Source organism: Lactuca saligna, chromosome 3, assembly GCF_052625555.1.
Source record: "Lactuca saligna cultivar CGN05327 chromosome 3, ASM5262555v1, whole genome shotgun sequence".
NCBI classification, from domain to species: Eukaryota; Viridiplantae; Streptophyta; class Magnoliopsida; order Asterales; family Asteraceae; genus Lactuca; species Lactuca saligna.
The window spans coordinates 228,273,299-228,286,703 of NC_136419.1; the positions used below are offsets into that span (position 1 = coordinate 228,273,299).

The following is a 13,405-nucleotide window of genomic DNA, read 5'->3' on the forward strand; positions in this document are numbered from 1 at the left end:
ATATGTGGTGGTATTTTGGGGGTATCTCACTAAGCTTTCGGGCTTACAGTTGTGGTTTAATGTTTTTCAGGTACTTCAGGAGACCGTGGCAAGACGAATGCGTGATCGTACCGCTCCTCATGTTTATGTTTTACGATATGGTTCTGGGAAGACTCTAATAATAATTGTATTGAAAACCTTTTTGTAATAATTTAACGAAACTGGGTTGTTTTGAAAAGTTTACATTGGTTTGAATTTTTAGAGTGTTACAGAGTTTCCTTGTAGTTGGTGCATCATTTGGAGGTATCAAGCTCAAAGCTTTGTTATTGTTTTGATTTGTGCATATTGTGGTTTATTTTAGTTTTTATGTCCCAAAGCTTGAAGCTTTATGAGTTGTTGAACTCTAGAGCCTAATACATGTCCCTTTAAGTGTCTCTAGTGGAGTGGACTCATAAAAATAAGATCTTGGACGTCGAGATCTCCCTATGCATGATATATGAGAACTTTTGTGAGTAAGGAGTGAGCGTTTATGGGTTTTAGACTTTCTCATCCATGCAAAGGCTTAAAGTCACAAACTTTATGGAGTATTAGCCTCTAGTGCGTACAGATCTAAGATTATAGCAATGGTCTAAACGGATTAAGACCAAGAGAGTAGGAAAAGTGAGTTTGGGACGTACGCTGAGCGTACTCCCAGATATGCACAACGTAGCAATGAAGTTTCCCGATGCATGCATGACGAAGTAGTATGCCCAGCATACGCGTTTGCTATTGACTTTTAGGGTCTGGTCAAACTGTGGACATTAGAGGCCATGGAAGGGTAAAATGGTATTTTATCCTTATGAGAATTTGTAGTGGGCTTAGCCTAACATATTTGAGGGTCGATTATTAATTAGAGTTAATTACGATATATGTTAGGTGGAGGCTAGACTGGTGGTTCGAGTATGAGACATACTTGCTTTACTTACGAGGTGAGTCTTCTCACTATACTTACCTGCGTGGTAATACTGTGTAACCGGAGGATCTTATGTGCTTATATTGAGTATGTGATATCAGATAACGTGTCATTTGAGCCTGCCCATAAGAAAACTCCGAGAAAAACATCGCCCTCTCAGTGAACATACGGGTGATCTCCATCACCGTCTTAGTATCTTGTCTCAACTCCAATAACTCCTTAGCTAACCACTCCCGCTTGACCCGTGGAATGTACCAAGCACACAACATATCCCTGAATTGCTCCCAAGTAACTACAGCTCTTTGATCATCAGTATACGACCCAATCATCATCCTCCACCATTCATTTGCTCCGAACCTCATCAGGTTCAGGGCACATCTGACCTTCTGGTCATCGGGATATGAGCATGTGAAGAAACACCCTTCCACGTCAGACAACCAACTCATGGCTATAATCAGGTCCTGGATCCACTCAAAATTCAAGGACTTCGTGTTATCGAATTCCCGGTACTGAAAAGCTCGACTGGCTCCACCACCAGCGGCTGCGGAGGCTGCAGCGGCAGCTATCTCAGTAAGAGTTGCATAACGCTCATCAAAGTATTTTGCCATGGCGATCTTGATAGACCCAAACATATCTGTCAACTGTGTTCGGAATAGTACAACAAACTCATCCTGCAGGATCTCACGAATCCTGGCATCCATCTCATCTGGTCTCATCTAACCGATAGTCTTGGGCACTAATGGTCCCTCCTGACCGCCCTCTCTTGATCCTGACCCGGATCCACTCACAAATCTCCGTGTAACCACCATACTGAAAATACACCATGAAGATATCAATCATCCTATATAATAATCCGGGAGCCAACTCCCAACAAAGCCCTAGGGGGTTGTGACTTCCTTGATATGCGTATGGGTCCTTGCTTTCAGTAGTACGGACTCATACTACCTTCCACACGACCACACCTACCCATATTTGTCTCAAGTATCATCACAACACCCTAACAATATACATATGCATGGCGAGCGCTCAATCCTTACTCCTAGAGGAAGGCTAAATATCTCATAACTGACCTACTGACCCTGCACAACCCAACTTACCACCAACTGCCACACGACCCTCCATTGGTGCCAGTTAACTATTGCATGAATACAATCACATGCTGCATGGCTTAAACAATCTTAGACTAAAAGATTTAATCCTACAACGGTTATACTCAGACAAGAGTTGCGCAACAGGACCAAATCCCTTTACCCTAAGACCATTTAACCCATGTAGCATGTGACTTAGAGTATTCACCAAATAGTTAGTTCACACAGAAAGAGTCATACAACAATCAATGAGGTACTCTACATAAGATAAGGCATCAAAGATTAGGCAATTCTATCGTACGATTCCTGAGGATCCATATCTAATCTCTAGCATGTTGTTCTAACATATCACAAAATCATATAATCCATAAGGTATTTTGGGGTCTACTCGCTGGCTTCGGCTGATCGTACACTTGCATCCTCCTTTGGTATTTTGAAAACCATTTAAAAAATCATTTTAAAATCTAGTCCTTAGTTTGAGACTGGAGACACACGAGTGTTTCCTCCAATTCACTCAAACCAAGGCTCTAATACCAACTTGTAACATCAAAAAAAATTCAACTCAATTTAAAACTTTTTAAATCATTCAAAAACCAATGATTATTACAAATATATTTTCAAAATGGTTTCATGTTATAGTATCCCATAATCAAATCATAAAAACATGAGGAGGTGCACAATCATGCCTTCGCCTTTCTGAAATTATCAAAAGTACCTGAAACAAAATCAACAATTGTAAGCCCGAAGCTCAGTGAGTTTCCCCAAAATACCGATGCCATACATAACCATATCAATATCAAATAAATAAACAACATGCATAATGAGTCATCAACATGACTGGACCGCCTCTTAGGGCCACCAGTCTATCTGGACCGCTCTCCGAGCCATCAGCACATCTAGACCGCCTCTCAGGGCCTTCAGCCTATCCAAACCACTTGGCGGGTCTACAGCTTGACTAGTATGCCTTAACCGGGTCTGCAGTCTATTCAGTCCGCCCTAGGTATGTTGGCCTAAAGTACAAAGCATGACCACCTCAACCCAACCCCCAATTAAATTATCATGTGCACATAAATATCATACGCTAACATATATAACTGTCAAACCGATCTAATAGATCATTAATCATAGCATCATCATGATAACCAGGATACCAACCTAACCAGTCACTAACATAACATCATCCTATATACTAGGATACCGACCTAAACGGTCGCTGCCATAGCATCATCCTATATACCATGATACCAACCTACCAGGTCACTAAGCATATCACCATCCTAACTAACAGGATGTAAATTAATAGCATACCATGTAATAAACCCGGATACGAATCCGAAAATGGTCGACATTGGTGCCTTCAACCCTGTTAGTATAATGAGGACAATTCTCCTCGCAAGTAGCTCGAGATGATAAATGTTAAATTCCCTAAATGCAGCTCCAAACTCAATCACCTACATTCACTAATGATCTATTTCCATAAATTCCCAAATTACTAAAATACCCCCAGAAGTCAAACTGGTCAACCCTTGGTCAAATTCAAAGTCAACGGTCAAAGTCAACTATCCATGTTGACCCACCCAAATCGTCGAGTGCAACCTACAGACTCGTCGAGTTCCTTCAGAACTCAGAGAGTCGCGAGAATCAAAGTTGACTCGCCGAGTTGGCTATCAAACTCGTTGAGTCCATGCAACGTCCAGAAAGTCGGGAAAAAACCATATCTACTCGTCGAGTCTTCTTACTAACTCGTCGAGTTCATGTCGAAACAGAAAACGGGGAAACTCGTCTTAACTCGTCGAGTTGGCTTATCCAACTCGTCGAGTTCATGCAGTCCACTTCATATCCAGATAATTTCAAGCTACTCCAAAGCTCCAATTTGTAGATCTATCCTCCTAGGGCATAGTTACCATGTAAAGTTGCAAACTTTACGTGCATAACTTGCTAAAGGCTCGAACTTTATGACTATAAGGACTTAGAGGAGTACAGATTTGAAGTTACAACTTCAGATCATGCTTAATACCCGAAATAACCCACAAGCAACTTGAAAATGTCCCTAACCTTTGCATGAAGAGATCTAGCTAGAGAGAAGTCAAGGTAACAACTTGTTACCTTCAAGATGATGCTAATATGAAGTAGAAACAGATCCACAAGCTTCTTTTTGCTCCAAACTCCTTAGACTTTAAGTTTTCTTCACAAAATCCACCTTCCAAGCTTCTTAACACACAAAAATGGAGAGTAGGCGCGATTAGGGTTTTCTGAGCTCAAGAGGGATGGTAAGGGAGGCAAATGGAGGCTAATGGCCCTTTAAATAGGGTGTAAACCCCTGAAAATTAGGGTTTCATTTTCTAGCTCCTACTCGTCGAGTCGGGGTTCTCCGAGTCGTCGAGTAAATCGAGTAAATCACGCGGGCTAACTAATCTCTACACGATGAGTTGGTCCCTCCAACTCATCGAGTAGGTTTCTTTAATTGCATGCAAATATCAAAAATCTCATTCCCGAAAATCGGGATGTTACAACTCTCCCCCACTTGAACTAGGCTTCGTCCTTAAAGCTTGCCGTAGTGAACAAATCCGGACAATGCTTTAGCATTCCAACCTCCGGCTCCCAAACCTACTCGGATCCCCTCCAAAGGTACCACTTATATCGTTATTTCTCGTTCCAAGACGGCTACCAGCCTCTTGACGTAGTTCAGACGTTCATTGCCCTGAAGATCACCCAATGATGCCACGACATCCTTGCCCGACACGCACTTTCGCAATTGCAAGACATTGGAAGTGCTATGAATCTGATTGAGCTCCTCCGGGAGATCCAGTTGATATGTTGCCTTTGCCAGCCTTGGCAAAACCCGAAATGGCCCGATATATCGGGAACCCAAATTCCCTTATTCCTGAAACGGATCACACCCTGAAAACATGGAGTCCTTATTGATCATACGCGGTTGCCGATAATTCTCAGTTGGAGAAGAGATTATATATTCCTTTTAGGAAACCCATTCAATGACCGAATTTTCAGAGATAACACGGACTACGAAAAGCAAACTAGGAGAAGAACCCTTTTTGTGTTGACATGATAATGCTTCCTTCACCTCCCGAATCTACATACAGTAACAGTTGCATTGAGCAGGACCGTCTCAACCCTCCTAACACAATGTGTTGCTATAGAGTTAATAATAAAAATGTAATTATTGATTAATAATGATTTATTGAGTAGGTTATAATAAACTAATAATAAAAAAATGATGAAATAATAATCATATTGTAATAATGATTTAAAAAATAAGGTCACTATTATCGTAGTAATTTGTCATCGTTTACCTAAAAAGTAAGCATTGTTATATATTGGTTTAATCAAAAATTATTTAATTGTTATTATACATTTGATTCTTGATTTAATTTTATAAACCACGGACATGAAATTTCAGTTAATCAAAATTTATTTATGGGGTTTAGCAATCAACTACTCTTTTATGTGGTTTTTTGAATTATTACCTTTTCCCTTAATTATTAATAAAAATTTATTATTTTTATTTTATTAAGGAGAGAGAAATAGAGATGCATGTCTCTGAAGATTTCGCACACAGTCATTTGAATTTCAGTGTGTTTTTTGGCTGCAAGACTCCAAACAAGCTCCAGAAATTCCTTTGATTAATCGGAAGAAGGTAACGCTCTTTAAAAAATTTTGTTTTTCCTTTGTGTTACTTTAGTGTAAGATTTTAAGTTTTAGGGCTTTGATTTGGTGTTGTTTTCATGATCTTACGCGATTTTACTTGGGTAATGTGAAGAGCTTTTGGCGAATATTAAACTGTAAGTAATATCTTTTTGTGATTATTGTAGTATGATTTAGTTCGTTTTGCATGTTTGAAGGTAATGTGGAGTGATTTTTTCAGTAATTTTCGTTGAGTTCAGTTTTTTTGTATGATAAATTAGGAATTATTAGGTTTTGATCTTGTAAAAAAGGAGGCATTATCTCGAAAAGATTTTACTCTACTCTACTCAGCTACAGCAATCGATTAGATTTTTTATTTTATTTTTTACTTTCCTTTTCGAGTTTGCTACAGAATTTTTGTAATTTTAAGCGCGTGTTTGTGTTTTCTATGCGATCCATTCATCAAGTTCTTCGATTTTCTTTTTCAGTTCCTCACATTTCACAATGTGTGTGTGTGTGTGTGTGTGTTCAAGCTGTAATCGCTTAATTTCTGCGTTGAAATTCTTGTGCAGTTTGACGGATTTTTTCACCTTCCTCTTCAGTTTATTGATTTTATATAACTTTAAGCTTTGTTTTGTGTTACAAGAATCATCTGTTCATCAAATTCTTCTATTCTTTTTTTCAATTTTAAACATTTTCATAGTTTGATTTCATGCGCGCGCGTGTGTGTGTATTGTGTAAGTTTGACCTAATAGTAAAAAAATTTCATTTGTTTAATTTAGTGTGAAATTTTTGCAAATCATACCATGGACTCGAGACAAATTATGATGCCATCAGTAGAAGCAACAAAACCTGAGGCTCCAACTCCATCAAACTATCAATTGGCTCTAATGACTGATAACCAGACCCAAACCATGGGCCCACCACCACCGGGGTTTTCTCCGGCGACTGGCGGCAATGGCAGCATGCCATCTTCTTTGGCAAAGAAGAAGAGGGGTAGACCAAGGAAATATGGCCCTGATGGGGTGGCTACCGCCGCCAGTGGCGGTGGAAGTGTCCGGACATTGTCACCACTGCCACTCTCCTCCGCCTCTTCCCCCACCTCCGGTGGCTATTCTGATGTGAAGTTTGGTGAAGTGGCGGGAAGTGGTGGCGAGTTTCAGACTGAGAAGAAGCAGAAGAAAAAGAGGATAAATTCTTCAGAGAAATTGAACATGAGTTTAGGTAAATACTAAATACCCAAATGGACTTGTTTTGATTCCTTTATAGTTTATTCTCTATATTCAAATTTATATGCTTTGTGTTTTCGTTTATGTTGCATTAAATCCTATAAAATTTGAAAATGGTTGTATATAAATCTTGTATTTTTCTTTTTTTTTTTCATGACAGGTGACCAAATTACCTCTGGTGGAAGTTTCACCCCTCACATGGTCACTGTTAATCCCGGTGAGGTATGTTAATCCCATGTTTTCACACCCAATAACGTTCCATTTTTCCTTCAACATCAACAATATTATATTGATATGAAAAACATTTAAAAAAAAAATCACCATCTTTATTATATTTCAGGATGTTACATCTAAAATCATCTCATTGACAAAATACGGGCCCCGGGCAATATGCGTCCTTTCTGCGCTTGGCATTATTTCACACGTCACTTTGCGCCAAGCAAGTTCATCCGGAGGCACCGTAACATACGAGGTACACACAACTTTCTTCACAAAATGAAACCATTAAGGTTGGCATTTACGTCTTTTGCACAATTGAGATATCAAGAGCAAGTCCTTGTTCTGTTCCACCTTCTGGGTGGTGAACACTTGCTCGTAGTTTTTGTCCCATTCACATTGGTCTCTGTCGCACCTTTTTGAATGGGACAAAAACTACCTTTTGGGTGGGACAAAAACTAAAAACTGCAGTTTTTATCCCAACTTGTTCCACTTTTTTAGGTGGTACAAAAAAGGGATAGGACATCACAGTCCAATGCATGTCAAACACAGTATTTAATAATATCTTACAACTTTTTTATTTTTTATAGGGACGATTTGAAATTCTTTCGTTGTCTGGATCTTTCACACCTGGCGAGGTTGAAGGACTATCATCAAGGGAAGGCGGTATGAGCATCGCTTTATCTAGCCCTGATGGCCGTGTTGTTGGCGGTCTTCTTGGAGGCATTCTCACTGCAGCTGGTCCAGTTCAGGTACCCTCAATAAGATTTTAAATTCAAAATTCATATTTATATTTCGTTTTTTTTTTTTTTTTTTTAAATTATTGATTATGTTAAATCTTTTTACAAATGACTGAAAGTACATTGCGATTTCTTGCATTTAACGAATTATGTTTTTGTCAGGTTGTTGTAGCCAGTTTTCTACCTGAGTTGGGAACTGCAATTGGGCCAAAACGGAAAAAACAAAAAAACATCATAATGGAAAACCCTATTAACAACAACATGGAGCAGAACCTCAATGAAAAAAGCCAAGAGAGTCCCTTGGTAGGAAATGACGATTCTACCCCTACCATATCCCCTGCCCCTAATAACTTCCATCACGAGAACCGAGCCTCGATGCCAGCTGTGCATGTGCATGACTGGAGCAGGACCTCAATGAACCTCAATGAGCAAAGGCAAAGGCAAGAAAGTCCCATGGGAGAAAATGACGATTCTACCCCTACCCTTACACCTGACTTCCATCATGAGAAACGGACCTCGATGCCTACTGTGCATGACTGGAACAGGACCTCAATGAACCTCAATGAACAAAGGCAGAGGCAAGAAATCCCCATGGGTGAAAATGACGATTCTACCCCTACCCCTACCCCTACATCTAACTTCCATCATGAGAAACGGACCTCAATGCCCACTGTGCATGACTGGAACAGGACCTCAATGAACCTCAATGAACAGAGGCAAAGGGAAAGGGATGAAAGTCATGTGGGAGGAAATGACGGTTCTACCCCTGCTCCTAACTTCCAGCATGAGAGGGCGAGCGTGCATGACTGGAGAAGGGCTGTCACAGACATGAATGTATCCTTCAGGGAAGATTGAACCTCACCTGCCAGAATTTTAGGATGATGGTTCACAAGGGCTTTTTGGTAATTTTGGGGTTAGAAAAAAATGTTGTACTTTTGTAGCTTGTGTTGTGACCTTGCTTGCTGTTTGGGGTCTAATGTTTTATCAGGTTGATGTAAACTACATCAGGGAGAAAAAAGTCGGATGTTAACTTAGGTAACTTATTGTTTTTATATTTTCTCTCCTTTCAAAAAATTATTGCAACGTTTTAAATTTTTTGAATGTAAGGTTATGTTTATTATGTTTGTGGTGCATTTATTTTTTGAGTTTGCATTCGAGTGTAAGTTAGGATTCGATTAGCAGTTGTTCAAAAAAAAAGTATAACTAATTAGGAGTGACACATTTGAAATCCGTAAGAGCTTCCATTATGCTCAACGAAGCACACGTTCAACAAATTATATATTAATTTTTTATTAAAAAAAAAAAAAAGGAACGATCCTTCAGCAACGTTTTCTAATAAAAAAAAAAGCAAAAAGGTATTTAGCAGTTTAAAATTGATGGTCGTCGTCATTTTTATAATTGTATCTTCATTTAAACGATATGCTTTTAAGTTCTAAGGCTAAGAGGAATTATTCACCATGTCATATTATTTTTGTTTGTCATGTAGGACATCTACTTTTGTCACACTCTTGAGGCACGCAACAAGATTTTTTTTTTTTTTTTTTATAAAGCTAAAAATTTGTTTAAAAATGAAAGGGAAATTCCAATAATACTTGATCACTAGAATTAAAACGTAGGAATTAAAAATACAAAATATGAAACATATAAAAATAAAAATTACATATTTTATTTTTTTGCAAGCTTGGATTTGATATTTAACACCAACATTCGCTCCTCCTCATGATAGTGAGTCACATATTTCATTAGGAGTTTCGAGATTTTTTTTTTTTTTTTTTTTTTTTGCTGACACTCAAGTATTTTTTTTTTCAAAGTAGATTGTTAGTTGTATGAGACCCACCATCATATTATCTAGATCACTTGAACTACTTATCACCCATTTTCTCTTTCTTTTTGTTTTGTCTCTTCCCATGGGAATATTAGGTTTTGGAACCTCAATCGGGACATCTCTGTTGAGGTCTAAATTGATATGTGCATCCAACGATTGGCTATGAATGGTTTCGGATGTTTTGGTTCTTCACCCCATTTTCTGGACTCCTTTATAATATTCCAAAACTCTAAGGTTGCGTTTAGTTATGGAAAAACATTTTTCATTTTTCGTTTTTACCTTTTCAATTTTCTCTAGAAAATTTAGAAAACGCGTTTAGTTAAAACTTATTCATTTTTAATTTTCAGTTTTAGAAAATAAGAAAACGTGTTTAGATGTGTATTTTTCTATCGCTTTTTATTTTTAGAAAACGATAGCGATGGTAGGGTGGGGTGGGGGAGGTGGTAGTGGGTGGCGACAATGGTGTCGATGATAGCAACGATGGTGGTGGTTATGGCGGTGGTAGCGGGGTGGTGGCAGTGGTGGTGATGACAGGCGATGGTGGTGGCGGCAATAATTTTGGTGGTAGTGGTGATGGCGGCGGAGGTGGTGATGGTAGGTCGATGCTTGTGGTAGTGGTATTGAGTGTGTGTGTGTGTGTTTGTGGGGGTAGGGGGTCGGTGTATGTTTGTGGGTGTGGGTGTGGGTGTGTTTATGGGGGTGGGGATCGGTGTGTATGTGTGTGTGGGGGGGGGGGGGGGGTAGGTGTGGGTGTGGGTGTGAGTTTGTGGGTGGGTGGCTTTATGTGTGTAGGGATGAGGTTGGTGGAAGGGTGTTTGTGGCGGTATGTGTGTTTATGGGGGTGGTGTGTGTGTGTGTGTGTATTTGTAGGGGTAGGGTGGGTATGGGTAGGTAGGGGTATGATAGGTTGGGGTGTTAATGTAACATCCCAAAAATACGAGCCAAAAATTTCATTTTTAAATACACATACTTAGCAAAACATTAGAATAAAACATTCACCGATCATATCATTTCATAAAAGATGTGCGTGTCTGGAAACCAGTTTATAAAAATATAATAAAATCAGAGTACAAATCCCCAGGAAGATCTCATAGTGCGGAATACAACGCATGTGTGTGATGTGCTGCTACCGCGCCAACTCTTTCCCCTTCGAAGAAGAGGTACATGAAACCAAAACTAAAAACTGTAAGCACGAAGCTTAGTGAGTTCCCCCATCATATCATGTAACATCCGGAATCCCATGTATACTATTTAATATTTATTTATTTTAATTAAGTGAAGGAACTCGGCGAGTTGATACGTAGACTCGCTGAGTAGGGTCGTGGTTGTTCATCCGGGTTCGCATTGGACTCAGCAAGTAAATGAGTGGACTCGGCGAGTCCACGCTGTTTAATGAAACCTTAATCCTCCGGGGTTGGAGCCTATTTAAGGGCACTCTTAGCCTTCCATTTGCAGCTACCAGTCCCTTGAGAGCTCCCTTAGTGATCTATATCGTTTGAGAGGAAGGAGAAGCCATAATTGATCTTTCTATCCTTGGTTTGGCAAAAAGAAGGTGATCAAGAGCAAGAGGAGGATGAAGGAAGTGTGATTCAAGTGGTTTCAGAGTCCAGAGACTTCAACTTGAGGTATTCATTCGGACCTTCTTCATTTTTGGTATTGAACTTAAAGATTAGGGTTTTCTAACCTCTTGTGAGGATGTTTATGTGGAGCAATTGGTCCCTTATCGAGGCTATGCTTTGGATCTGGACTCAAAGAGGTCCAGAGACTTCAATCCATTAAGCTTCATGAGTCCTTGTGGGGTGATTGGACTTAGGTTGCCATTTTTGGGACTAAATCACCATTTGATGCCATTATGTATATTTATAAGCATCAAGATTCGAGCTTTACGTGATTATATTGCTTGGGAAGGTCAGATCTATGGATTTGAGGGATGGATTTGACCTTAGGAGGTCAATAGAACCTGTGCATGGCATGTACTCGCTGAGTTGTTCTTGGGACTCGGCGAGTTGAGTCAAGGTAGCCCCGTGATTCTTGCATGGGGACTCGTCGAGTTTGTTGGATTAATGTCTAAATCCATAACTATAATTGGTAAGACTTGACCCGACCCGACATGGTTCATTTGGGTTGCATGGCATCATGCACTTGGATAGACTAAAATGAGAGAAATAACACTTAAGGTTTATTAATATATATTATAAGTTCTAATATATTAATAAGATTATTTAATTAGTATTGATCAATAATTGATTTAGAATTAATTAAGTGATCAAAAGAAGACTAATTAAATATATGGGTTGATTGTGTAAATCATCCATACTTATATAGTGGGCTAATGCTCCATGGATTATCAAGTTGGGCTCAAACCCATTGGATGCTCCATGGATGCTCCATGGTGTATTTGAACCCATGGATCCAAGGAAATGGAAAGCCATGACAATTAGGGTTTACCCTAATTGTAACAACTATATAAGCATCTTATTGATGTGAGAAATCAGCGACTAGATGCATGGAGGGCAAACTGATTCTTGAAGTGTTCTAATTTCTCTCTAAGTTATTCCAAGTGCTTATGGTGTTGTGTGAACCATTTAAGGTGTCACACTTGGGGCACTAGGCACTCAAGCTTCATGAAGACAAGCACCAACAAAAGGTATGTTATTCTAACTTGTGTTATTCAAAGTTTTGTATGCTAGAATAGAACAATACCTTGGAAAGTTGATATTTGCATGTATAATAGAGAAAACATAGATCCAAGGTATTTAGGGTTGCATGTACACTTAGGAGTGTTAGATTGCTCAAAACCCAACAGTGGTATCAGAGCCTAGGCTTGTTTTCTTGTTGTACTTGCTTAAACTGCTTAAAAAACAACTTTTGGTGTTGTTTGCCCAGCAGACTCGCCGAGTCCATGAAGGGACTCGACGAGTCCAAGGAAAAATGCATCCAACTCGCCGAGTTTGTTCATGCACTCGACGAGTTGGACCCCCAGACAACATATTTTCGAATTTTTGTGCCGGAATTGGTCTAGATTCATTACCTTTGACTGTTTTGGGCTTATAAAACTTGTTTTGAATGTGGTAATGATTATGTTAAACCAATTTCAATGCTATAACAAAAGTTTCAAGTTTATATGTGTTCATGTTATTCTTGAAAATTGTTGATTATGAATAATCATGCTTATGAGTTTTGCTAGATCATAGGAATTGTGTGCAAATTGTTTGGTGATATAATTCGTGATCTTGTTGAAAATTGTATGGAGTTCATAACTTGTCCTAAAGTTATGAATTTTCAAGAATTTTATGTTTCCTTGATTTATGAGTTAGTTTAGATTGACAATGAAAAAATTATGTTTTAGTTGTTTTCAATCCATATTAGTCTAAAAGAAGTTCATAAAATATGTTTTTGTAACTTGTCTTCAAGTTATGTGAAAAGTCATATTTATGAATCTTAAAAACTCATAAAAGTTTTGTAGGTCACATAAAATGTAAGAGTTTTTTCCATTAAATAGTTTAATGACTCCATAACTTGTCCGCAAGTTATGGATGTTGAAGAGACACTTCTTTAAAGTGTTTTTAAAGAATAAGGGGTTACATTAAAATGAAGAGTCTTCATTTTAATGAACCATTAAACTCATAAGTTATGATTTAAAGAGTCTTGAAATAGTTTCAAAACTTACCCTCAAGTTTTGGAATTTGAAAAGTTACTCCTCATGTATACTTTAATTCCAAATTGAACATTGA

General features: G+C 38.7%; 1 protein-coding gene across 3 annotated transcripts; it reads left to right on the plus strand.

Moving 5' to 3' along the window:
• Positions 1-5,541: 5,541 nt before the first annotated feature.
• On the plus strand, positions 5,542-8,966 carry LOC145037886 (uncharacterized). Of its 3 annotated transcripts, none has more exons than XM_078986636.1 (7): positions 5,542-5,674; positions 5,798-5,819; positions 6,444-6,885; positions 7,051-7,112; positions 7,231-7,362; positions 7,697-7,858; positions 8,009-8,966. In XM_078986636.1, the coding sequence occupies exons 3-7, from the start codon at positions 6,468-6,470 to the stop codon at positions 8,699-8,701; spliced, it is 1,467 nt and encodes a 488-aa protein (XP_078842762.1). In that variant the 5' UTR covers positions 5,542-5,674; positions 5,798-5,819; positions 6,444-6,467; the 3' UTR covers positions 8,702-8,966. The 3 variants fall into 3 exon arrangements, with proteins under 3 accessions (XP_078842762.1, XP_078842764.1, XP_078842763.1); XM_078986638.1 differs by having other exon boundaries at positions 5,543-5,674; positions 5,798-5,879; XM_078986637.1 differs by lacking the exon at positions 5,798-5,819 and having other exon boundaries at positions 5,545-5,674.
• Positions 8,967-13,405: the final 4,439 nt, after the last annotated feature.